The sequence below is a fragment of the Mesoplodon mirus genome, assembly GCF_964341445.2.
Source record: "Mesoplodon mirus genome assembly, chromosome: 19".
NCBI lineage: Eukaryota > Metazoa > Chordata > Mammalia > Artiodactyla > Ziphiidae > Mesoplodon > Mesoplodon mirus.
The window spans coordinates 49,665,142-49,691,357 of NC_138995.1; the positions used below are offsets into that span (position 1 = coordinate 49,665,142).

The following is a 26,216-nucleotide window of genomic DNA, read 5'->3' on the forward strand; positions in this document are numbered from 1 at the left end:
TTCTCTGAGACGTCATCCGCTGGCGCCCACCCTGACGGAGCCAGAGAGTACACAGCGGAACCGGCGGAGGCGACTGAGTTGAGGCGGTAGTAGCGGCGATAGCGACGGCAGCAGCGATGGCCGGGGCGGGGCCAGCCCCGGGACTCCCGGGTGCAGGAGGACCTGTGGTCCCGGGCCCTGGTGCTGGCATCCCGGGCAAGAGCGGCGAGGAACGCTTGAAGGAGATGGAGGCGGAGATGGCCCTGTAAGGCCCGCGACAGGGCGCGATAAGAGCCGTCCCACAGCCAGAGCCCTGGACCCTCCAGGCCACGATAGGCCCGACATATGGCTCTATCTTGGGGAAATGGGACTTTCGGGATTGTGGGGGCGGGAGTAAGAAGGAGAGCTTGGCAGGGGTGAAGGCGCTGTCGCGATATACCCAGCGTTCCAGAATTGGTGCAAGGTCCTGAGCTGTGGTGTCTGTCCTGCCCCCACCCCAGGTTTGAGCAGGAGGTTCTGGGGGCTCCGGTTACAGGAATCCCAACTGCTGTGCCTGCGGTGCCCACCGTCCCCACGGTAGAAGCAATGCAAGTCCCAGCAGCTCCTGTGATCCGCCCAATTATCGCCACCAACACATACCAGCAGGTATGGTTGAACTAACGCATATAATAGAGCACGTTGCCTCTGAACACAGTGCTTGTATACAGAGAGCTATTAACATGTTGGCTTGTTGATTAATTAGTGTGACAGATATTTCAGGTGCTGGGCACTGAAGACACAGTAGTGACTAAGACAAACAGTATTTCTGCCCTTTGGGAGCTTTTATTCTAGATCATGTTGGCCAGTAGGACTTTCTACAATGATGGAAATGTTCTGTATTTGTTTAAAATTCATATTAAAGTTAAATAGTTCCTCAGTATCATTAGTCACATTCAAGAGCTCCATAGCTAAGTATATATGAGTAGTGAAGAGAGAGACTACTAAAAAGAGAGCAAGTAAATGAAACTTGTTCATTCTCTCGACAGATAATTCTCCAGTGCCTTTTCTGCACTAGGCACTATTCTAGACACTAGGCATATAGCAGAGAACAAAACAGAAAAACAATCACTACCTTTTTGGAGTTTACATTTTACTACTGAGAGACAGGTCAAAGTAGAGTAAGAAGGGCAGAGGTTTATCAGCGCAATCAGGGAAGGCCTTTCTGAGGAGGTGACATTTACGCAAAGATATCAAGGGCATGACTGAGGGAACCAGGCAGATATCTGGGGGAAGAGTATTCCCAGCAGAGAAAACTGCCAGTGCAAAGGCCATGAGGTAGGTGCATAACTGACATGTTCAAGGACCAGCAGGGAGAATGGTGTGGCTGGAATGCAGTGAGCAAGGGAGAGGGTGGGAGGAGATCAGCACAGAGAGGTGATAGAGACAGATCTAGTAGGACCTTGTTGGTCATCATAAGGACCTTGGTTTTTACTGAGATGGGAAGCAGGTGGAGGGTTTTGAGCAGTGGGGTGATGTGATCCAACTTAGATGTCTGTCACCAGGGTCGCTCTGCCTGTGTTTGGAGGACAGACTGTAAGGGGCCAGGGCAGAATCAAGGAGTCTGAGGAAGAGGCCACCACAATACTCTAGGCAAGAGATAATGGTGGCTTGGAACAGGGTGGTGGCACGGGAGAGAAGGAGGACACGCTAGACATAATTTCAGGTAGTGCTAAGTGCTTTGGGGAAGATAAAGCAGAATGATGAGAGAAGTTGCAACTGGGAGGGGCTAAGGACACCTTCGGCTAGTGTGATCCCAAAAGCCTCTCTGAAAAGTGATGTTTTAGCTGAGACCTAAAGTTGGATAGATAGCCACAGAGTGCAAAGAATGAAACCCTTGGCCTCCCAGGTGAGCCTGCCAGGGCAACTTGGGGGCACTGAATCAGGCCCCTCACCCCAGCCTCCTCTCCAACAGGTCCAACAGACTCTGGAAGCCCGAGCAGCCGCTGCAGCCACAGTGGTTCCTCCCATGGTGGGTGGCCCACCTTTTGTGGGCCCAGGTAAGTAAGGAGTGGTGGAGTGAGGGAGGCAGGGTGGTGAAAAGGGGATGCCTGGGACTTTCCTCCAACCATCCTCATCTCTCCCCTCCCAACAGTTGGCTTTGGTCCTGGTGATCGGAGTCACCTGGACAGTCCAGAGGCTCGAGAAGCCATGTTCCTGCGGCGAGCAGGTAGGTCTGGGGCCAGGAAATCCCACATTTCACCAAGCACTCTTGTTTCAACTACTTCGCCCTCTCCATTTCATCCCCATGATGTCATCGTCTTTCTAAAGCATAAACCTGATCGTGTACTTTGTCCGTTTGGCATTAGTAAGGCTTCACTTGATCACTGCAAGCCACCCCCCTTACTGTCACTCCTAATCCTTACACTTTGCTATGTTTCTTCATAGCACTTCATGCTTTAGAACAGTTGTACAATTTGTTTATTATGGTTATCATCTTTTGCTTTCTTTAAAATATAAGGTCCATGCCAGCTAGTAAGTATACATGCTCTCTGTTGATGGGATGAACAAACCATCAAATAAGCACCTGTGCTCCTCACGTGGCAGTCAAGACCCTACATCACCCAGCCCCTTGCAGAGAGAGATCCACATTTCCTCCTCAGGAGCCCCAAACATTGCTGGCTCTTGTTGAGGTCCCTTCTCTCCCCTGCTCATTGTCACCCCACTTGAATCTTCCAAAACCTATCAACTAAACCCAAATCAAGCTAACCAAAATCAACTAAAATCTATCCTCTCCACACGTCACTCACTCCTACTTTGTGTTGTTGATGACCTTTATACACACAATTTTTGTGACATTAGTATTTCCTTACGTGTATGAAAAGGATATGTGTTCTGTAAAGTTCTGGTGTGATCTCTATTAGATTGTACTTGTTAATTGTGCTACTTAAATCCTGTTACACTTTTTTATCTGATACCTGAGAAGGTTTAACACCTCCTACACTTTAGTATGGTTTTGATCAAAGTGCATATCTGACATAGTCCCCTGCCCAGCTTCCAACCCTGCTGTGGCTCCCCAGTGCCCTCCAGAGGACATACACAGTTCAGCCAACAAGACTGCTTGGATGCCTCCTGACCTCTTGACCATTCTCCTATGATGCTCTCCAACTCTAACTTCCTCTATTACGATTACACTAAACTGAAAAGGGAAAAATTTTTGTTTAAAAATGTTCTCCTTGCTAGTAATATTTCCAAACTCACCCTTTGCCTGACCAACTCTTCATTATCCTTTGGGTCTCAGCTCACAGGTCCCTTTCTCCAGGAAGCCTTCTCTAGTCCTCCCGGCATAGGTCTTCTGAGCTCCCACTGCTTCCTGGGCTCCCCACTCCCAGCCTCCATCACCCTGCCTGGGCTTTCCCCCATCCCAGCCCTGATCTCTCTGGCTGTCACTCTGATGATAGGTCCGCTCTCTCCTACTCTGGACCAGGAGCTCCCTTAGAGCCCTTGGTCTTTGGTGTGTCCCTAGCATTGCACAGGACAGGGCCAGGCCCAGAGGAAATCATCAGTGGTAAGTTTTTGCTGAATGAACAAATGAAAAGAGCCCTGTATCTCCCAGAAGGCTCCCCAGGCTCTTCTCCAGATTTCTTGGTTCTGAGAGTACCCACAAGCACACACCTTGCCCCAAGTGCCCCAGTCCCCCTTGACACACACCCCCATCTCTCCCACAGCTGCGGCCCCCCAGAGGGCCCCTATTCTGCATCCAGCCTTCATCCCTCACGTGCTACAGAGAGCAGGTGAGGGGGCCAGGGTCATCATCCTGCCACGTAACTCCTCCCCAAGCCCTCCGATTTCCCCACTAACACCCTGACAGATTCTGCTCTTTCTTCCGCAGCAGGTGGCCCCCGCCCTATGGCTCTGCGGCCCCCTCACCAGGCCCTCGTGGGCCCCCCTCTGCCTGGCCCCCCTGGACCACCTATGATGTTGCCACCGATGGCTCGGGCCCCAGGGCCCCCTCTGGGCTCCATGGCTGCTCTGAGGCCTCCTCTGGTGAGTGTGGACAGGGAACTGAGGGTCAGAGGTGCAGTGGGCAGGGAGACCCTCATCCTGGCCCGGTGGGCTGTGTCTACCAAGTCTGCCTTTCCCGTGGCTTTTCATGTCTCTGCCTTCTCACTCTCTGACTTTGTCTGTCTCTCCCCCTTTCCTTCTGTGGCCATATCTTTCTGTGTTTTTCTTTTTGTAAGGAAAGTACAGAGAGAAAACACAAGTTACAGGTGTACTTCTCTCTCTGTGTCTGTTTTTCCTTTGATTGTCTCTGTTTTTCTGTCTTCATGTCTTTTTTTGTCCCTGTGTCTGTCTGTCTCTCTGCCTGCGTTTCTCTGTCCCTGTGTTTGTCTCTAACTAGAGACCCCTTTCCCTGTCTAGGTGTCTCTTGCCTCCTCTCTGGCGCCCAGGCCCTTGCTCTGTTGTACAGGATGGAGGTGGGAGTGAGGTCTGAGCCTGTGATCTGGCCCCCCTCACGCCCCCCTTTTGCCTACAGGAAGAGCCAGCAGCACCCCGAGAGCTGGGCCTCGGCCTGGGGTTGGGCCTGAAAGAGAAGGAGGAGGCCGTGGCGGCGGCGGCAGCGGCCGGGCTGGAGGAGGCTGGCGCCGCGGTGGCTGTGGGGGCAGGGGGCACCCCAGCTGGCCCTGCAGTCATTGGGCCCAGCCTGCCACTGGCCCTGGCCATGCCTCTGCCCGAGCCTGAGCCCCTGCCCCTGCCGCTGGAAGTTGTGCGAGGCCTACTGCCCCCGCTGCGCATTCCTGAGCTCCTGTCCCTGCGTCCAAGACCCCGGCCCCCTCGGCCTGAGCCACCCCCTGGCCTCATGGCTCTTGAGGTAGGCAGGGAACAGAGCAGTGGGGGGGGTGGTTGATGGGGCGGACAGGAGCCCCGGGGCTTCTTCACGCAGAAACACATGTCATCTTCTATCTGTGGAGGTAGGAGGGACCCAGGAAATTGGAGGGGTTGGGAGGACATGGGGAAGAGGGAGGCAGACACACACACCTGACACCCAGCAGCACATCCAGTGCCCCAGCTATGGAGGCGGGAGGACCGGGCGGGCAGAGGGAAGTGGGAGAACATGAAGAGGGCATACGGGTCCAGCAGACTCCAGCATCAAGCCCTTTGCACCCCATCCCTTTCCTCTGCAGGTCCCAGAGCCCCTAGGTGAGGACAAGAAGAAAGGAAAGCCAGAGAAATCGAAACGCTGCATTCGCACAGCAGCTGGGAGCAGCTGGGAGGACCCCAGCCTGCTGGAGTGGGATGCAGGTAAGTAGGCTCGAGTGCAGGGTCTGTGCTCCTCCACCAAGGGAAGGCGACCCAGGCAACTGCACACCTTTCTGCAGGGCAGCACTGTCGTTAGCCCACCCCGGGGGGAGCCAGACTAGGACACCGGGGGGCAGGCCCCCGCCCGGCCACTGAACAGAACTTGGTGGAGGGGATTGGCGCCTAGGACCTTCTGGCCTCTGTTTCATTCATGAGGGGCCTGGCTTGCTAAAAGTGAAAGAGCATTCTTTTGTCTCCTAACTTTTTTTTTTTTTTTTTTTTTTTTTGCGGTACGCGGGCCTCTCACTGTTGTGGCCTCTCCCGTTGCGGAGCACAGGCTCTGGACGCGCAGGCCCAGCGGCCGTGGCTCACAAGCCCAGCCGCTCCGCGGCATGTGGGATCTTCCCAGACTGGGGCACGAACCCGTGTCCCCTGCATCGGCAGGCGGACTCTCAACCACCGTGCCACCAGGGAAGCCCTGTCTCCTAACTTTTTATGAAAAATTGTAAATACTGAACTGCACAGTTAACAACTATATATCTACCACCTAGATTCAGCGATTAACACTTTTCTGTATTCACTTTAACTCTCCATGTGTTTGTATCTTTTTTGGTTTTTGCTCAGTCATTTGAAATAAATTATAAATGAAGTTATCACTTCACTACTAAATACCTCAGTATTCATCTCCTAAGAAAAGTGATATTTTCTTTCATATCATTACACGATTAACACATCTAAGAAAATTAACAGTAATTCTGTGGCATCTCATATTCTGTTTATATTCATATTTTTCCAATTGTCCCCAAACTATATTAGAGCTGTTTTTCCCCCGAACGAAGATGCATGCAGTTTTGTGTCACTAGGTTATTTTTTAATGAGAATTGTCTCCCTCCCACTGCTTTGTCTTATGTATAATAGTTTTTTGAAGTGTTCAGACTGGTTGGTTTGTAGAAGGTCCCACCCTCTAAGTTTGTCAGATTATTTCTGCCTGGGGTAAACTAACTTGTTCTCAGAGAGTGTCCTCAGCCACCACCAGAGCTATGGGGCAGCCACAGCGGTAGCCAAGGGGAGGGGCCTGCCTCCCATCCTAGTCCTTGACTTCTGCCTCTTTCCCTGGAACCGTCTACCCACCCCAGGCCAGAGCCATGGCAGCGCCGGCCCAGATGTGGCCAGTGCAGGCTGTAGGCCCTAGTTCTGTAACCTTGGGCAAGTCACTTAGCCCTTCAAGCTTCATTTTCCTCATCTCCAACAAGGGGATGGTAATAGTATATGCTCATGGGGGAAGGGATTCTTTGGGCTTGAGCACATTTGGTCGAGGCTCAGGCCCAGCCCAGGAGATGTGTCCAGGAATGGGAGCTGAAGTTGGCCTTGGAGAAGAATCGGGCAGTATGTTCAGGTTTCAGGGACTCAAGGGGGATTAGAGTGGGCTTTGCAGAGGAAGCGGAGCTGAGGAACAATGAAGTCTGTGGTACCGGGGTGCCATTACGGGAGCCAGTGGGTGTCAGGGGCCCAGGGAATGTCCATGGGGAGGTGTTCAGGAGACCAAAGGATACTGTGGGCTTGGAGGACAGGCCAGGGCTGGGATGACGAAGGTAGGGGCTTCATCGTGGGAATGGGTGAGCTGGCCCTGGGGTGGGGCAGGGCAGGGCAGTTAGTTAAAAGTGAGGACTCTGGAGCCAGATGCCTGAGTTCTTGTCCCGGCTCTGCCGCTTCCTGATTAACTTGGGGCGGGTGACTTGACCTCTCTGTGCCTTGGTATAAAGGGTTGTGGAGAGTGCCAGATGTGTTAAAACCTCATGGGTGCTTAGCAGAGAGCCTAGCACAGGGTAAATACTATACAGGCATTGGCTGTTATGTCCAAGAGGGCCCCAGGCAGAGACTGCTGGGCATACAGAGGAAGAGGGCTTGGTGATGTTTCCAGAGAAGGTGGGGTCATTTAAATAAGACTGAGCCAGACATCTGTATCCTCTGACCTCCTCTCTCCCAACCCCAGATGACTTCCGAATCTTCTGTGGGGATCTGGGCAATGAGGTGAATGATGACATCTTGGCACGAGCCTTCAGCCGCTTCCCATCCTTCCTTAAGGCTAAGGTGATCCGCGACAAGCGCACGGGCAAAACCAAGGGCTATGGCTTCGTCAGCTTTAAGGACCCCAGCGACTATGTGCGCGCCATGCGTGAGATGAATGGTGGGTGCAGCCTTCCCTAGGGTCAGTGGGCATGGCAGGCATCTGGCTTGAGCCTGACCCCAAGCCTGACCATGAACCCTCCCTCCCACAGGGAAGTATGTGGGCTCACGCCCCATCAAGCTGCGCAAGAGCATGTGGAAGGACCGGAACCTGGACGTGGTGCGCAAGAAGCAAAAGGAGAAGAAGAAATTGGGCCTGAGATAGGGTCTGTGGCTGGGCACCCGCTCCCACCCGGCCGGGCGCTGGCTCCTCCCCACCGTTCTTTGGAAAGTCCTCAACTATCCACCCACCCATCCTCCCCAAAACCAGTTTCAATAAATTTACGTTCATTTCCATCCTTGGCTAGGCTTGGAAGCACTCTTTGGGGGGCAGGGCTTAACATCCCCCACTCTGGGAATAGTGGGGAGCCTTGAAAGTTTACTCAGACAAACATGCAGATGGGCATTTTTCGGTCCCTGCTGCATGTACCTTACATCTTCTTGAAAGCTCTTAAGTGCACGTCCAGTGCAGCCTGTTCCACAGAGGAGGAAGTAGAGGCTTAGGGCAAGGCCGAAGCCAAGCAGAGGCTCAAACCTGTGGTCTTCTGACTCCACCCTGTGTTCTCAGCACCAAGATAAGGGGGTCTTCTGGGCCCTGCCCTTCTGGAGCTCACAGCCTTCCAGGTTTTCATCCATTCAGCAGACTCTCATCAAGGGCTTGGACAGTGCTGGGGACACAATGGTGACTTAAACAGCCACAGGCCCTGTTCCCTCCAAGTTCATGGTCCAGTGGCAGAAGATAGGGCTGTAGCCAGACAGTCACAGCCCAGAGTGATCAGGGTTGGAATGGGAGCTATCCTGGGAGTCAGGGAGGGGCTTCCTCAAGGCACTGGCCACTTCTGAGACTGTCTCATTCTCTTCCCGTCGTTCTCCTAGTCTCTGCAGTTGTCACCCTCTAGGTCTCTGAGACTGTTTTCTAGTTTCTCTGCCAACTAGTTTTTCTAGTTTCACTCTGCCAAAATCCAGCCAACTTCTGCTCTATCTCTTTGAGTGTTTCTCTGTGCCTCCTTCTCTGTTTCTCTGTGAGTGCCCCTGTTTCTTGTCTCTAAGTGTCTGTATCTCTCTGAGTCTCTCTTCTCTCTGCATCTGTAAGTCTCTCCCCAACTCCTGTTTCCCAGCTCCACGCCTGTCTCTGCCTGTCTGAAGAAGTGTCCATGCAGGAACTTGAATGCCAAACTGGGAGCTTAGACTTTACCCTGAAAGCAGCCAGCCTTGAGAAGCTGAGACAAAGTTCAAGCAGGGGACTAGCATCACAGATTTGCACTTTAGAAAAATCTGGGGTTCTGGAAGGAGGCTGGAGCAGTGACCAGGCAAAGGAGGGAGATGGCATGGGGAGGGGATGAGGGCCTCCCTGGGACATAGCCATCAGAACCCCTAATTGGGAGAGGGCTTGGGAAGGAGGGGAGAAACAATGCCAAGGCTTCTCAGGGAAGCCAGTTACCCAGGAAAGGTGTCAAATTTCCTCAGTTCCTGTCTTCCTCCCTTACTGCCCCCTCTGACGTCACATTTTCCAGTCTGGTTAGAGGGTTGAGGGCCTCCCATCAATGGCAGGAAGTACCCTTCAGCCCCCTGCCACCTGGGCTGGACCACCCAGCTCCAGAACCCTCAAACCCCATCCCCACATCACTAGCCCTCCCTACCCCTGACCCTCTTCTATTCACTGCAGGCAAAGGAGGAGATGGAAAGAAGAATGATTCCAGAAAGGCGGGTTTTAAATGTGTGTGTTTAAGTCCTGAGGGGAGAGAGAAAAAGATCAATGGGGTTGAGAGACAGAGGGACCGAAATGGAAGGGATGTAGTGAGTGGAGACAGAGAGGTGGGGAGGGAGACAGGAAGAGACGAGAACTGGGGGTCTGAGGCAGTACAATGGGAAGGCAGTTGGGGAAAAAACCCAGGGAGGGAAAGAGATGGAAACAGATAAGGAGATAGGGAGAGAGATAGGAACACTTAAAGACAGGTGGGGAGGGACTGAGACATCAGAAGAGACTTGGGGGAATTCCCCGGGGTCCAGTGGCTAGGACTCCTTGCTTTCACCTCTGAGGGCGCAGGTTCAACCCCTGGTCAGAGAACTAAGATCCCACAAGCTGTGAGGTGTGGAAAAAAAAGAAAAGAAAAAGAAAAAAAGTTACTGCGGTCAGGCCTGGTACAACAGAGACCCAGGGCCAGGGACGTCAACCCAGGGCAGAGATACAGGGAGAGACAGATACACACAGACAGGAGGGAGGCCAGCTTCAAAGAGAGGAGGCTCCAGGCCTGGTGGGGCACAGCAGGTGGAGACTCCTTTCAGACCCCTGGGTTAGATGGATGGAGGGACTGGTGATGCCCGAGGGCTCACCAGCGCTGGGTCCAATCCCAGGAGCCCCATGACCACCCACTGTGTGACCTAGTAAGTCGCTCTTCCTGTTGAGGCCCAGTTTCCCTCCTGTAACAAAGATGGGCAGTGCCCACACCCCCCGCTCCTCCCACCCCCAGACTGGCAAGTGGTTAGTGATTGAGCTGGGTGAATATTGGAAATGGCCCATATTAAAGAGGTTATTTTTAATGGTAAATAGTTACTTATCAATATTGCAGGATGGGTACAAGCACAGGCTCTGAAGCCAAGCTACCAGGGTTTAGGGTTGCCAGATTTAGGAAATAAAAATACAGGGCACCTAGTTAAATTTGAACTTAAGACAAACAACAAATAATTTTTTAGTATAAGTGTGTCCCAAATATTGCACGTGTGCATGTACATGTCGCAAGTATACATGGTTTGTTTTTTTGCTGAATCATTAGAAATAAGTTACAGACACAACACTTCACCCCTAAATATCTCAGTATTCCTTATAGAGATAGCTTTCATATCATAATACCATTATCACATCTAAGAAAATGACTAATTCTATATCTCCTATTCAGTTCATATTCAAATTTCCCCATTTGTCCTGAACTGTTATAGCAGGGAAGGGCATGGATTCTGGAGATGGAGAAAAGTGGGAGGAGTTCCTCCTCAATTTCCCCTTTCATAAAATCGGGATAAGACTAGTACCTACCTGGTAGGCGGATTAAACAAAGGCCCAGGGCACAGCCGGTGGCATGTAATGAGCCCCCAATAAATGTTACCTATTATTATCACTGTTGTTATTGTTCATACTGTTGTTGTTACTGTCCTGGGAAGCAGCCCCAGGACTTCCCCTCAAAGCCCTCAGAAGGGGAGAAGTGGGCCTGGTGGGGGATCCCAGGTCAACCTACCCCCACAGGCCCCCTGTGGATTGTGACGTCTGCCCGCTGGGGGTCTGGCCGGAAATCCCCCTTCCTGTTGCAGATAAGCCTGGCGCAGCCCAGCTGACCCCAGGCTCTCCTCCCCCACCACCTCCCATGTCACAGGATCAAGTCCCCAAGCCCCCCGCCCCGCCTCAGTCACCCCGGAAACACCCCTCCTCACCCCGGTCTCGCCCAGCCCGCTGTTTCCCAAGCTCCTGTTCAAGTCCAAGCCACCCCTGCGGCAGGACAGCCAAAGCTACCGTGGAGGCAGACGGCCATCTCTGGGGGCAGAGGGGAGTGGGGCGGGGGTGACACAGTTCGGCCCCGCCTCAGCCCCTGCAACTCGACCCCCGCTGCGACCCCCAGCTCTGACGTCTTGGAAAATTCTCCCCTGCCCAGGCCCCCGGGGGGAGGGGGTGCATGGTATGAAATGGGGCTGAGACCCCTGGCTGAGGGCAGAGGGACCTGCCAGAGGTGAGCTGTGAACTGGGGACTGCAAGTCTGGGTGTCTGGGGGCCTGGATTCCTGGGTCTGGGTGTCTGGGGGCCCTTAACTCCTGGTCTGAGAGAAAAGGACACTGGAGGCCAACAATCCAGGGTCCTGGGGAAGGAGGGAGCAGAGGCCTGGACTCCTCTGTCTGAGTGAAGCAAGGGATGGGGCTCAGACTCCAGGGTCCCTAAGTGTCACCAGCTCACCCTGGGCCCTTTTTTTTTTTCTGACCCAGAACATTCACAGCGAGCAGCCATGGATTTGTGGAACTGGGATGAAGCATCACCACAGGAAGTGCCCCTGGGGAACAGGCTGTCAGGGCTGGGTAGGCTGCTGGGGCTGAGACAATGTGTGTGGGGAGGGTGCTCAGGTGGGCGCTTCCACTGACCCTGACGGGGCTCTAACCTTGCGTGCAGGAGGAGCTGAACTCGACTTCTATTTCCCTGAACTGGCACTCCAAGGGGACACGCTGACAGCGGAGACATGTTGGAAAAGTGTCTGTGGGCTGGGACCCCTGAGCGCTGGGGAAGGTGAGAGGCTGGGCTTCTAAGTCTAAGGGAGGAAGGGGGCGTGCCTGGACTCCTGAGGTTGAGCGGGGAGAGGGGTGTGGGCTTGAACTCCAGAGGTTGAAGGAGGAGGGGCCCAGACAGCCTCCTGAGTCCCAGGTCTGAGTGAGTAGGGGCCGGGGGTAATAACTCTCAGTCCCTGACAAATAAAGACCACTGGGTTGAGTGGCTGAGGGGAGTCTCTAGTCATTGTGCACACCATTCCCTAAACCCTGCTACGTCCTATCCCTCGCAGGGCTCCCACAGCCGGACTGGGGCTCCGCATTACCGTACCCAGAAGCTCCATGGGGGGCGGGTGAGTGTGTGCGGAGAGGCGGGGGGAGGGGGGGACTGGGGTCCTCCACTGTGACTAGAGGTTTAGACTCCCCGATCTTTGAGGGGGAACGGGGATAGGACGGGGGACGCCTGTGTCCTTAAGGTGGCATGACCGAGATCCTGGAGCGTGGAGCCCCAGGCGCCAGGGCTGAGAGCTTCGACCCCTAGAACCCCCGAGGGGGCCAGGGATCGGCACACCTGGGCTCCTCTCACTTGGGGTCCGTTCGTCCTCACAGAATCCGCCCCTCAGGCTCTTCCGTGGTCGGGAGACTGGACAGACCTGCCGTGCACCGGCTCGGTCCCTTGGAGCCGCGTCTCCCAGGCCCTGGGTCCCGCCCTCTGGGCTGGCTCTGAAGGGGCAGCCGCCCAGAACTGCGCCACCTCCGCGGGAAGTGCCAACTCGTGGCCGGGCGCCCAGGTCGCTGCCAGCTCCACCAGCTGGGACTATTCTGTTGGCCCGGACGGCGCCACCTATTGGGGCAAGAGCCTCGGCGGGGAGCCGCCCGCCGACTCTACCATTTCGTGGGGTGGGCCTGCGGGATCGGACTATACCATCTCCTGGGACTCGGGGCTGCATACGGACTGCACCACCTCTTCGAAGGAGTACCAGACTTCAGATCTCACCACTTCCTCCGAACCGAGCCAGCAGTCGGACCGCGCAACCTTGGCTTGTTACCCCAAAGCTAACCACCGAGGTGAGGTCCGAGACACTTTGTCCCAAGGGAGAGAAGCCGGAGTCTAGTGAGGCGGGGCCTAGGCGCCAAAGGGGGCGGGACCGGGAAACTGGCGGGGCTCGAGAGAGGAGGGGGCGGTGGCCCTCCTCTTGGGTCCCCAGGGAGGAGAGGACTAAGACACGGGTAGTCTTCCCGGGAGCAAGGGAGGAGGACCTAGGCTCCTGCATTAGGCAAGAGGAAAGAGATGAGGATATGGATCCCTGGGTCTCCAAGATGGGGCAGCCACTCCTAAATCTCCAAGATGGGGGCCCCGATGCCTGGGTCCCCAAGGCCAACTCTTAGGTCTCTTAGACGGAGGAATCCGAACTCGGTCCCCGAGGAGGAGGGGATCCGGATTCCTGGGTCATCGAAGCGACATGATCTGGGGCCAGGAAACCTGAGTATTCACTTGCCTCCACCCCGCAGGTCCCATTCAGCTGTGGCAGTTCCTCCTGGAGCTACTCCACGACGGGGCGCGTAGCAGCTGCATCCGCTGGACGGGCAATAGCCGCGAGTTCCAACTCTGCGACCCCAAAGAGGTGGGGCCGCCTCCCAGACCCGCTTAGTCCCGCCCGGGTCTCCCTGTGTTCAGTTTGGCCCCACCAGCACTTCGCCTAGTGCTAGGCCCCGCCCCCAGCCTCGCCCTCAACTCCGCCCCGTTCCGCCGGGCCTAACCCCCATGCTGACAGACCAGAACCCCGACCCCGCCCCACCCATCCCTTGTCAAGTCCCTCCCACTCTCCACCTCTCCCGCCCCCTCAGACTAAGTCCGGCCTCCGCCTTAGGTGGCGCGGCTGTGGGGCGAGCGCAAGAGGAAGCCCGGCATGAATTACGAGAAGCTGAGCCGAGGTCTGCGCTACTACTACCGCCGCGACATCGTGCGCAAGAGCGGGGGGCGCAAGTACACGTACCGCTTCGGGGGCCGCGTGCCTGGCCTAGTCTATCCCGACTGCGTGGCGAGCGGACAGGGAGCAACGACTCAATAAAAATACACGGTCAAGCATCGTTGTGCGTGCTGTTTGCACCCTTCCCACTGATACTAACTACGTCTGCTAGGGGGCCTGTATGCACCAGAACACCCACATCGCCTCCACAGCCCCGTGTGATCCTAAAACACACCGGGGGACCTACCGTGTGCTCACTGTCGTGGGACATGCAGAGGAATCAGACAGTCCTCACTGGGCCTGCCTACCATGTGCCTGCCCTGTACTGGGATTTGCACAAGAATCAGACCCAATCACTAACTTTCGAGTTTATTTACTGTCCCCACCTTGAAGAGAGGACTCAGACTCCAAAAAGGGCTTACTGTGTGACCTCCCAGTGCTAGGAACCATCAAGGAATTAGAGCTAGTGCTTACGCCCCAAAACCACCTACTCTGTTTCCCCACTCCAAGCTGGGGGCCATAGAACTCAGACCCTAAGGAGAGCCTACCCTGTTCTAGGAACTACTGAGCCTCTAAAGAGAGCCTACTGAGTGGTCCCCTTATGGGCCATGCTGGGAACTCAGCAGTGACCAAGACAACGCTGGACCTTGCCCATAGGAAGCTCACAGTCCAGTGGGGAGACAGACCCATCACCAGCCAGGGACAGCCCAGAGTGGTCAGGGCTGGGATGGGGAAACTCTCGGGGGTAGAGGGGGACCAAAAAGAGGGATCTGCCCTAGCCTGAGTTGGGGGAAGGGGGGTGGTCAGGGAAAATTTCCTGGAGAAGAGAATAGCTGATTTGAAAAGTCGGGTAGGCAAAGAATGTCCCAGTCAGAAGAAATAGAGTAATCGAAGGCCTGGAGGTAGATCTCACAGCACTGTTCAATGAACTAAAATATCAGCGTGGCTGGAGAGGGGACTATGGCTCAGTTCACAAAGCTCCAGTTGGAACTGCCTATGTGGGCCATGGTAAGGGGCCTGGACTTTGTCCTGAGGGCACAGGGGAGCCAGGGAGGGAGTTAAACAGGGAAGGGATTTGGGCTTTGGGAAGATCTCACTGAAGGGGGTGAATGCAGGCATGTAAACAGGCAGTTCCACAAATAATTACAACGCTGATGAACACAGAATGCATAAGAGGCCCCCAACCCAGTTAGGCCTGGACACTGCACCCAGCACAGTATGTGAGAAGCTTTGGAGGCCAGGCTGAGGGGAGGGGCAAAAACAGGTCTCTTTCATAGCTTCCTCTTCCAGTCCCCAGAAGCCCCCTTTATTCACACAAGAAATTCACTCATTCCACAAATATTTATAGAGTACCTATACTATGTGCCAGAAACTGTTTTAAGTGCTAGAGAAACAATGGTGAATGAGACAAAACTTGCTCCTTTATGATGCTTCTATTATATTTTGAGGGAGACAAAAAAAGATAAACAATAAAAGGAAGGATACAGTATGTCAGAAGATAAGTGCTTTGGAGAAATAAAGTAGGGAAGAAACTGACAAGATAGCAATTTTAAATATTTGGACTGAGGACTCATTGACAAGGTGACATTTTAACAAAGACCTGCAGGACATGATGGAGGGAGCCAACTGCAAGAAGAGCATTCCAGGCCAAGGGGACAGCAAGTGCAAAGGCCCTTACGGGGAAGCCAGCCTGCACGTTTAAGGAACTGCTAAGGAGGCCAGTGTGCCTGGAACCGCGGCAGTTAAGAGAAGGAGATAAGAGTATAAAAGGGGGCCAAACCGTGTAGGTCATTTGCAAGGATTTTGTCAGGGTAAGCATTCGATAAATAATTCTTGCACGAATAAGAGCATTTCCGCTAGGATATTTTTCCCATGACCACTCTCCAGCCAGTCCCAAGACCCAGACTCCTTTCTCCTGGTAAAGACAGACAGGTGACCATGCTGCACCCACAGCTTGGCACAGCCATACCTCCGTGCGGTTCCAAGTGCCACGCAAGCTTACGATTGGGCGGGGATTGAGGATGAACAGGCATTCAGCCCAATAGGAAGGTCGGAGTTCGCTCGCATGGGCGTGGCCTGAACCGCTCCAGCACGGCGCTCTAGCCGTGCGGAAGACTCCCCAGTGCGCTGCCTCGTCCCGCTTCCGGCCGGTCTTCGTTCCGCTTCCGGTCCGACGCTGGCGTCATTGCTGAGGGTCACATTGAGCTTCCAGGGACTTCAGGAGCATCTTTAGGTGAGTGTGGGGGCCCCGGGGGCCCTGGAACCCCAGCCTGGGGAACTGTGGAGCCCGACCCTTGCCTCCCGGAGAACGAGATAAGGTTTTCGGTCGGCGGCGGCTGACCTCCAGGAGCCCTGGGGTCCTGTTCAGTTAGTAATCGTAACTGACGATTATTTAGTTCTTCGATGCCAGGAACATTCCAAGCGATTTATATTGCTTCATGTAATCCTCCCTCCAACCCTATGAGATAGGGCCTGCGATTATCCCTTTTTGACTGGCAGGCAACTGAGGATCAGATATTATGCAGTTTAGCCAGCGACCAGGACTGCAGTGCTCTTAGTCACCAGGCCGCAGGCGCCCCTCCCCCCCCGACCCCCGACCCCCCAGGCTTGCCTAGGCCGCAGCCTGGCTTCCTGGTGTCTGGCCCCTCCTCTCCCTTGGACGTTGGAGGGGCTGCAGCGTCATCCGCAGTCCAACCTCACTCCCGAAAGCGGGTGGAGATCGCTTCCAAAACAACTCTTCCGACCGCGTCTGTGTCCCAGCGGCTGGTGTTCACATCACCCCGCTCCCGGAAAGGCTCTCCTCCGGTGCCCCAGATCCTTACCGCTACCCTGGGTCGCTTGAATTTATTACTGGTCTGCTTGCTTCTGTGTAACCCCACGACCCTTCGAGTAATCTGATAGAGGCAGTTTCTCTCGGATTCCCTGATGAAAACAGTGTGTCACCTCATAAGAGAGATCACAGCACAGGTGTTTAACCTTGGGTGCACAGAATCTGTAGAATTCAAGGGGTGTTAGTACTTGAACGGGGGGAAATTTACATCTGTACTTCTGCTAGTTTCTAATTAAAATGTAGCATTTCCTTCCGTTAAGAATGGAGGCAATAGCCCTAGTAATATTGGCATCATCTGTGACTTTGTCAGCAATCAAAATCATAGGTCATCTTACAGACCATTATGGTTGCAGATTTCACAGCATATCATTTCCAGGCATGATTATTTTGAAATTGTGGTAGTTAATAAATCCTCAGCTACAAGTAACTGGTTTTCTTTGTGATCCTATGCAATTTTTAAATGCATTCTTAAATTTTTATTTATTTATTTTCTTTTTGGCTGCGTCGGGTCTTAGTTGCGGCACGCGGGATCTTCGTTGAGGCGCGCAGGCTTCTCTCTAGTTGTGGCTTCTCTCTAGTTGTGGCGTGCTGGCTTAGTTGCCCCCGGGGCGGGTGGGATCTTAGTTCCCCGACCAGGGATCGAACCCCCGTCCCCTGCATTGGAAGGCCGATTCTTAACCACTGGACCATCAGGGAAGTCCCCTTTAAATGCATTTAAACATATTCTGAGAAAGGGTTCATTAGACCCCTGAGGAGTTCATGGCACCAGTAGACACTAAGAACCTCTGCAGTGTAGGTTAAGTTAGTGATAGAATGCAGCTCCACCACCTGTGTGCTGAATGACCTTGGGAAGTCGCTTAAACACCCTGTCTCTAGTCTGTGAAGCAGTGATAGTAATAGTTTCTGCCTTTTAGAGTGACTGTAGGAATAAAGCTTCCGTGCTTATAGTAAGCGCTCAGTGAATGTCAGCTGGTGTTATGTTGGGACAAATAAAGCCTGATTATACCAAGGAGTTGACTCCCCCAGACACCCTACTGTGACTTCCACCCTTAATGTGTTCTTGCCCTGCCTTCACCTCTGTGTGTACTGAGAGGGGGGGCGTTGGCTTGTTGCTCACCAGGCCTGGGTGGACTGACAGCCCCTTGCCAGCTCCAGAACCCCTGCCAGCACCCATTCTCTGCCTCCAGGAGTCAGCACTATGGCAGAGGACATCAAGACCAAAATCAAGAACTACCAGACTGCTCCTTTTGACAGCCGCTTCCCCAACCAGAACCAGACGAGGAACTGCTGGCAGAACTACCTGGGTGAGCAGGACATGGTGGGGCGGGGGGCACAGTGTTGACCTTCCCCTGGTCACACACCTCAAGTCGCTTGCCTCTTGGCTCCTCGCAGGGGACCTATGCATGCCAGGCCTCTTCTCTTTTATTCTGATCATCTGACCTCGCAGGGCCTGTGCCCCTCATCACCACCTGTGCTTAAGATCTGGCCCAGGGACACAAACTTTGGTTCCCACAGTGATTTTTTTTTCCCCCAAGACGTGTGTGTGTGTGTATTTATGGAATGTGACATACATACAGGAAGTACATAATAAAACATAATGTACAGCTAAATGAATAATTCTAAAGTGCATCCCCCATGAAACTATAATCTGGATAGAAAACTAGATTCTGCCAGCCCTCTGGGCTCCCATGCCTACTGCACGCCCTGTCTTGAAAACAACACTCTACTCTCCCCAAGAGAGATGTAACCCCACAGACTCAGGGCAGTCACACTTTGGTTTTATCACTGCTGTGAGGTTTGTCTCTTTGTGATCTTTATAAACACTGTATGTGTTGTCTTATGTTTGGATGTCTTCATTCAACAGTTTTGAAGATTCATCCATGCTGTGGCATGTGTTTTGCTCATTTTTATTGCTGTACAGTTTTCCACATTTTATTCACGGACACTTGCGTGGTTTCCAGTTTGGGGCTCTTATGAATGGTGCTGCTATAAACATGCTTATAAATGTACTTTGATGTCCATGTGAATGCTTTTCTCTCTAGGGAGTGTGCCCAGGAGTGTAATACTTGAAGTAATTTTTGAATTAATTTCCTATTAAAAACCAGATTATCCCCCTCCTGTCTTCCTCTCCAGGATGCCAGCATCTTAGCATCGAGACCACCGTCCCCTTCCCCTGCCCCGGTTCTGGACTTCCATAATCCCCACACACACCTCTCAGGTTGCCTTATCATTCCTGACCCCAGAATTTTCAAGTAGAACGGTCGTTCTTTAGCGGTTGCAAAATCAGCTTAGTGAGGTGTGTCTAGCCCTTTTGAGTACTACACTTGTAAGGGTATGCTTTCTTTGTGAAACTTGGGGGAAGGGGGGATTTGTGTAACTGGTTGTGAAGTAAAAACGATTTCTGTGAATTTTGATCAAAAATGTGTTCCAGCCCTTGGTCTGGGCTGACCCTCATCCCTGTTCTTCACAGACTTCCACCGCTGTGAGAAGGCAATGACTGCTAAAGGGGGTGACGTCTCCGTGTGTGAATGGTACCGGCGTGTGTACAAGTCCCTCTGCCCCATATCCTGGGTATGTGCCTCCTCCTGGGGCCCTTGGGGTGCTGGGGTGGGGGTGGGGTCCTAGCAGAGGGGCGTGTGGTGACTTCATGGGAGCTCATCTGTGAGAGGCAAAGGGAGGACAAGGCATCACACTGGCTGTGGATGTGGCCTTTTCTTCTTCCTAGAATCACCTCCCTTTCCTCCTTTCACCAGTACTCTCAACCAGCCAGGCTCTCAGCCAAGGCAACCAGATCTGTCTCACCCAGACACTCTACAAGTAAATGCCCTGTCCCTATGGAGCTCACCATCTTTTGGAATCCTGTCCTTTTTTCATATGAGCATTTCCAAATATACATAAAAGTAGAGAGAACAATTCAGTGACCCGCCCCCCCAAATATACCCATCACCCAAACTGAATAGTTTGAGGATTTCTCCACATTTCTTCCATTTCCTTTTCTTTTTCCTCTTTCCTTTGCTGAAGTATTTTGAAGCAAATCCCAGACATGTCATTTCACCCCTACCTACTTCAGCATGTATTTCTAAAAAACAGGGATGTGATAAGGCAGTCCTTCTAGGCCTGATCTGACCAGACCCGTCGTTACTATTTAATATTCTGCCACACCCTCTTTTTTAAAATAAAATATTACTTTATTTCATCAAGTCAAAGACCCCATCGACTACAAGAAACACTGAGAGATGTTTAAATCTTTTTTTTAATGCCAGAAATGGATGTAACAAGCATGCTATTTTCGGAGATGTTAAAATGAAAAAAATCATGTCTTAAAATCAAAATATGATCTTATTACAAAACTAATAGTACTCATTTAAAAAAATAAAACAGTACAGTACTGAGCAGTACAGTAAAATGAAAAGTAGATGTCCACTCTCGCTCCCCAGTCCCCCTCTCCTGAGGTGACTGCTGTTAACCGATTCATCTTTCTCTATATACATTTATCATACATAAGCCTGTGGAACTTTCTGTGTATGCATGGGTCATACTATATAGTCTGTTCTGTGACTTGCTTTGACTTATCAGTGTGTCTTGAGCCTTTTTTATGACAGTGCGTATAGATCTACCTCATTCGTTTTTGTTTTTTTCTTTTCTTTTTTAAAATTTTTTGGCTGTGCTGCACAGCATGTGAGATCTTAGTTCCCCAACCAGGGATCGAACCTGCGCTCCCTGCAGTGGAAGTGCGGAGTCTCAACCAGTGGACCGCCAGGGAAGTCCTTACCTTACAAATGCTTTTATTTAACTGGTCCCCTTTGATGGAGATTGTGTTATAATTCTGATGTACATCTTTGGGGCTTGTTTCTTGAGAACAGGTTGCCTTAATGCACTCTTCCTCAGCTTGCTTGGTTTGCCTCCCACCCCTGTGGCCACACTCTCTCAAGTGTCTGAGTACCCTCTCCCCTCCCAGGATTTCTCCTTGTCCCCGCGTGATCTTGGGTACCATGACATCGTGATCCCATAATATCCGCCCTCCAGCCTCAGGGCCTGCATTAGGTGAGTGCTGAGTGCTGGACAGGGTGCTAGGAAACATGCTTCCAGTCCTGGTGCTGCCCCACACCCCAGCCTTTGGGACCTGGGCCTGCCCTTACCTGGGGAGCGTTAGATTCTGTGGTTCCTCCCCTCGGGTGCCTGCTGTCTCTGCCTTCTGAGGGCTGGATGTGAACACACGCTTTATACCCAGCAGCCCTGGCTTCTTTTCTTTCTTTCTTTTTTTTTTTTTTTTTGCGGTACGTGGGCCTCTTACTGTTGTGGCCTCTCCCGTTGCGGAGCGCAGGCTCAGTGGCCATGGCTCATGGGCCCAGCCTCTCCGCGGCATGTGGGATCTTCCCGGACCGGGGCACGAACCCGTGTCCCCTGTATTGGCAGGCGGACTCTCAACCACTGTGCCACCAGGGAAGCCCAGCCCTGGCTTCTTTATTCCAGAAATTTGGTGAAGTAAAAATAAATGTTTTGTTATTGCTATTGTTCGTTTTTGTTTTTTGTATAAGCAATATAACCACTTCACAGAAACTTAAGAAATAGAGGAAGGGGCAAAAAATTGTTTCTCATCCTCCTGACCTGGCTGATAATACTGTAACATCTTCCAGGTGTTTCCTGTGTATTTTTAAAACTTAGTCTCTAATCCCAGTATGTGTATTTGGGGAGGAGTAGGGCTGTGAGTCCAGCGCTTATCCTATATGAGCATTTAAAACATTTTTTCCAATCATCTTTTCTTTTCGTTTTCTTTCTTTTTTTTTTCCCCCACATCGCAAGGCTTTCAGGATCTCAGTTCCCTGACCAGGGATTGAACCTGGGCCACAGCAGTTAAAGCCCTGAATCCTAACCCCTAGGCCACCAAGGAACTCCCTTTTATTTTCCCATTTTAAAAAATCTTTAGTTTCTTCATAAAAAATACAGTAAACCTTCAAAGTGAGAGACTTTTATAATGTAAAAAGTGAAAAACTCCTCTAAGTCACCCCCTTCTGAGTCCAAAGTTAACTTCCCTTAGAAATGTGGTATAAATCTTCCACTTCCTTTTCTGTGTGCTAATGTGTGAGTAGGTGTTGGTGTATGTTTATATACTTTTTTCTTTTTAATTTATTTTATTTATTTATCTTTGGCTGTGTTGGGTCTTCGTTGCTGCGCATGGGCTTTCTCTAGTTGCAGCGAGCGGGGGCTACTCTTCGTTGTGATGCACGGGCTTCTCATTGCGGTGGCTTCCCTTGTTGCGGAGCATGGGCTCTAGGCACGCAGGCTCAGTAGCTGTGGCTCACGGGCTCTAGAGCGCAGGCTCAGTAGTTGTGGCGCATGGGCTTAGTTGCCGCGCAGCATGTGAGATCTTCCCGGACCAGGGATCAAACCCACGTCCCCTGCATTGGTAGGCAGATTCTTAACCACTGCGCCACCACGGAAGTCCCTGTATACTTTTTAGATATAGATACGGATCATACTGTGGATACTGTTTATCCTTGGCTTTTTTACTTGCATTGTTAACCTATTTTCATGTCAGTACAACCTGCTCGGTTATTGGGTAGCCATTGTCTTTAATAGTTAAAAAATAGTCCCTTCCCCTTTAGCTGGACTCAGTCTTTTTTCACTATTTTAAATGATACTGCAGTGTACAATTCCATTGAGAAAATGTTTTGCCTTCTCTTTGAATGGTTTCCTTAATTTCCTTTCCATGAAGTGGGACTATTGGAAAAAGACTAATTTGCCAAAGGATCAGACCAGCCTGACCCTTTAATTTAAAAGGGATGGGGAGTGGAAGATAGTACTAAGTGTTAGTGGCTCTATAGATTGGTCCAATCACTTTTTTTTTTAATTAATTAATTTATTTATTATTTATTTTTGGTTGCATTGGGTCTTTGTTGCTGTGCGCGGGCTTTCTCTAGTTGCGGCAAGCGGGGGCTACTCTTCGTTGCAGTGCATGGGCTTCTCACTGCGGTGGCTTCTCTTATTGTGGAGCACGGGCTCTAGGTGCGCGGGCTTCGGTAGTTGTGGCATGCGGGCTCAGTAGTTGTGGCTGGCGCACTCCATAGCGCAGGCTCAGTAGTTGTGGCGCACAGGCTTTGCTGCTCCGCAGCATGTGGGATCTTCCTGGACCAGGGCTCGAACCTGTATTCCCTGCATTGGCAGGTGGGTTCTTAACCACTGTGCCACCAGGGAAGCCCAGGTCCAATCACTGTTAAGGTCAATCCTGAGACAGGATCTTTCAAAATGAAAAAAATCATACTCTAGATGTGGCAGTTTCACATCTACACATCCTATAAAAATGTTTGTATACAAGGACAGCCATTGCAGAGTTGTTTGTAATGGGGAACATTCAGAAACAAGTTATATATGATGGTATATTCATCTTGATCTATGTGACAGAATACAGAAAGAGCTCTAAGACTCATGGAAAAAGCAAGTTGCAGGACAATCTGTATAGTATGGGGGGAAAGATCTGTATAGTATGGCCCAATTTAAGTAAGGAGTATTTGTGATATGTGGTGTATGTGTGTAAATAAAACAGGCACTTGCTATGGGCAGGCTACTTTGTAAGTGCCTTATATCATATAAGGGCAAACATGCTAAAAAAAAAAAAAAAGATAGGTACTATTATCAGTATCCTCATTTTACAAAATTGGAAACTGAGGCCCTGAAAGGTTGAGTAATTTGCATGAGGAAATTACAGCTAGGAAGCGATGGAGCAGGGATGCAGATTGTCTTCCTTATCCATGCGTTTATCCATTGCTTCTAATGTATAGCATGTAAATGTGAATGTGTGTGTGTATATAAAAATAAATGTGCTCTGACTGCCTGTAGGAGGGTCCACAAGTTGCAGAGTGTTACCTCGGGGGAGTGTTAACAGTTCGATATGGGCCTGTCCATCGTTTTGTATATGTATGCATACATCTGTGAGCAATAGTAGGATCACACTCTGTAGCCGGTTTGGACCTTTTTGCATTTGATTGTGCATTTGATCGTTAGAGATGCATTCCTGCTGGAGCATAGATAGCCCCATTTTTTTTCACAGCTGCGCAGTATTCCTTCTTTCTTCTGTTCTGACAGACATCATTGAGGGTTGACTCTGGGGTTCCTGAAGCAGGGCCTGGTCACACTTTTGAAGGTCTTTACACACATCTCCCCACAGACAGCTCTGCAGTGAGTCTGCTTGCTATTATTCCTCCACCACCACCCCACCCCCCGCCCCACCCCTTGTCCCCTCAGTGGGTCAGTTCATGTCAGCTCATTCAGGACAGTGATTCTTGTCCTTCTGGGTCACTACTGGTTCCCTGGCTCCTGGAACAGTTGCCAGTACTGGCACATAGCAGGTCCTGGGGTTACTTGTTGACTGAACAGGTAGGCAAAGTGGGGAAGACAAAGAAGTTCACCCATCTGGTTTCCCTGTGGAGGAAGGGAGTAACACTCTCTGTCTTTCCACAGGTGTCAGCCTGGGACGACCGCCGGGCGGAAGGCACGTTTCCTGGGAAGATCTGAACTGGCTCCACCCCACCTTCTCTGTCCTCCGTCCTTCTCCCCAGGGTGGTGAAGGGAGACCTGGGTACATAGTGATCCCCACCCTGGGGTCCTGAATCATGGCTTAACTAATAATAAATACTCGTTGGAAGAGTGTAAGGCTGTGTATGTGTAAAAGAGCTGGATGGTGGGGCCAGAAGCTGGGATGGAATTAGTACCTTGACCAGTAAGAGAGACTGAATTCAGGTGTTTCTTTTTTCTTTTAATAATTTTTCTTTTAATAAACTTTGACCACCTCTTCTTTTTTTTTTAAATTTTTTTGGCGATATGCGGGCCTCTCACTGTTGTGGCCTTTCCCGTTGTGGAGCACAGGCTCCGGACGCGCAGGCTCAGTGGCCATGGCTCACGGGCCCAGCCACTCCGCAGCATGTGGGATCTTCCCGGACCGGGGCACGAACCCGTGTCCCCTGCATCGGCAGGCGGACTCTCAACCACTGCGCCACCAGGGAAGCCCGACCACCTCTTCTTTACCAGACAATAGAGTGAGTGATTATACAAAATAACCTCAAGTTCCTGTATGTGCTAAAATTTATCTGTATGTTCTCCTTTATTATCTGTATAATTTTTTAAAAACTTATGTTTTGAACCACATGAAAATAGTATAATAAAAATTCCTCTGTACCCATCACCTAGCTTCAACAATTATCAACAAATGAACACCCCGCTCCCTCTAGGTTATTTTATTTTTACTTATTTATTTATTTGGCCACGCCACGTGGCTTGTGGGATCTTAGTTCCCCAACCAGGGATTGAACCCGAGCCCTCAGCAGTGAAAGTGCTGAGTCCTAACCACTGGACCACCAAGGAATTACCCCTCTAGGTAATTTTAAAGCAAATACTGGAGATCATATTTTATCCAGAAATAAGTAAGTATATGTATCTCTTCAAGATACAGGTTTATTTTAAACATAATCATATAATTACATCTAAAAGTTAATACATTCTTAATATCATCTAATAAGCAGTCTTCTGTGCAATGTGTAATTTCTCCCTATTTTCTAGGCCTCTTAATCATGTTGATCCTGGTGACAATTGGAAGTCATTTAAGTAGGCCAAGTTAAGAAATGTTCTTTCTTGATGTCCCCAAAGGAGTTGCCACACAATAACAGTACAAAATATCATCCACCGCAAACTTGTCAACAGGGAACTCCTGACACAGTGTGACCAGCTAGAGTACCATGCTGTGGCCAAATTGGTGTTTCCTCAAGACCACTCAGATGGTTGTGTAACAAACTTATCTGAAGTATGTTCAAAAGAGCAGAGAGATGATTCTTGTATTGAGGGAAAATGGCCCTAGGGAGGGCTCTTCTGAAATGGCCGCCCATGAGGAGGGACCCTGTAAACAGGAGCCTAGTGCATGCTTAGGGGCTTCGAGAGACTGTAGAAGCTTCTGGCATGTGTCAGGAATAGGAAAGAAACATGGTGAAAATTTCAAATGAAACAGGAAGTCCAGTGAAAAGATAGAGGACTCCCTTTGACCCCAGTCACCCAGTCCTGCCCAGAGGCTGCCACCATTAGCAGTTACAGAGATAGCCTGTACATCTAGAAGCATTTATCTTGTCTATTTGATTTGATAAAGCTTTGATATGGTTCTCCCATTTCCTCTTTGCTCTCCCACTGCTCATGCAGTTCCTCCCACACTGACCTCTTCATTGTGACAGGAATCCTGTGAGCTAATGAGAAGGTCACCGCAGCAGGCTCGCTCCAGCCTCAAGGCCTGTGCAGCTGCTGCTTGCTCTGTCTGCAGGCTTAGCCACACAGCTCACTCCCTCTTGCGTTCAGCTCTTCCCCAAATACAACTTAGTGTGCCCTTCCCTGGCCACTCGACCTACCAATTCGACTCCGCACACACGCTTTGCAGCCCTCACCCCTTTGGTTTCTTAAGTATTTACACTAATATTCCTGTATTTTATTTATTCATCCTTGATAATTGTCCCCCCACCACTAGAATGTAATTTCTGTGAGGACAGGGATTTAAAGAAAAAAAAAAAATATATATATATATATATATATTCCCTCTTTCATCATTTTATTATGAAAATTTTCAAGCATACAGAAAAAGTGGACAAATAGTACAATAATTGCCCTTATACCCACCACCTAGTTTTAACAGTTGTTCTATTATGTCATATCTACTTTGTATA

General features: G+C 51.0%; 3 protein-coding genes across 8 annotated transcripts; all 3 read left to right on the top strand.

Moving 5' to 3' along the window:
• RBM42 (RNA binding motif protein 42) lies at nucleotides 1–7,785 on the top strand. Of its 5 annotated transcripts, none has more exons than XM_082605836.1 (10): nucleotides 1–244; nucleotides 480–624; nucleotides 1,931–2,015; nucleotides 2,111–2,185; nucleotides 3,684–3,749; nucleotides 3,848–4,002; nucleotides 4,493–4,828; nucleotides 5,142–5,259; nucleotides 7,250–7,444; nucleotides 7,536–7,785. In XM_082605836.1, the coding sequence occupies exons 1-10, from the start codon at nucleotides 117–119 to the stop codon at nucleotides 7,646–7,648; spliced, it is 1,416 nt and encodes a 471-aa protein (XP_082461962.1). In that variant the 5' UTR covers nucleotides 1–116; the 3' UTR covers nucleotides 7,649–7,785. The 5 variants fall into 5 exon arrangements, with proteins under 5 accessions (XP_082461962.1, XP_082461963.1, XP_082461961.1 ...); XM_082605837.1 differs by having other exon boundaries at nucleotides 3,851–4,002; XM_082605835.1 differs by having other exon boundaries at nucleotides 2–244; nucleotides 3,827–4,002.
• A 3,683-nt stretch (nucleotides 7,786–11,468) lies between these two features.
• Nucleotides 11,469–13,797, top strand: ETV2 (ETS variant transcription factor 2; the record flags this gene model as incomplete). Of its 2 annotated transcripts, XM_082605863.1 has the most annotated exons (6): nucleotides 11,469–11,538; nucleotides 11,630–11,743; nucleotides 12,015–12,074; nucleotides 12,331–12,789; nucleotides 13,234–13,346; nucleotides 13,593–13,797. In XM_082605863.1, 6 exons carry the CDS (start codon nucleotides 11,469–11,471, stop codon nucleotides 13,791–13,793), a joined length of 1,017 nt encoding a protein of 338 aa, XP_082461989.1. In that variant the 3' UTR covers nucleotides 13,794–13,797. The 2 variants fall into 2 exon arrangements, with proteins under 2 accessions (XP_082461989.1, XP_082461990.1); XM_082605864.1 differs by lacking the exons at nucleotides 12,015–12,074; nucleotides 12,331–12,789 and having other exon boundaries at nucleotides 11,630–11,707.
• A 2,003-nt stretch (nucleotides 13,798–15,800) lies between these two features.
• Nucleotides 15,801–24,700, top strand: COX6B1 (cytochrome c oxidase subunit 6B1). The gene is made up of 4 exons (XM_082605886.1): nucleotides 15,801–15,924; nucleotides 17,709–17,825; nucleotides 18,992–19,092; nucleotides 23,980–24,700. The coding sequence occupies exons 2-4, from the start codon at nucleotides 17,720–17,722 to the stop codon at nucleotides 24,031–24,033; spliced, it is 261 nt and encodes an 86-aa protein (XP_082462012.1). The 5' UTR covers nucleotides 15,801–15,924; nucleotides 17,709–17,719; the 3' UTR covers nucleotides 24,034–24,700.
• The last annotated feature ends 1,516 nt before the right edge of the window (nucleotides 24,701–26,216 follow it).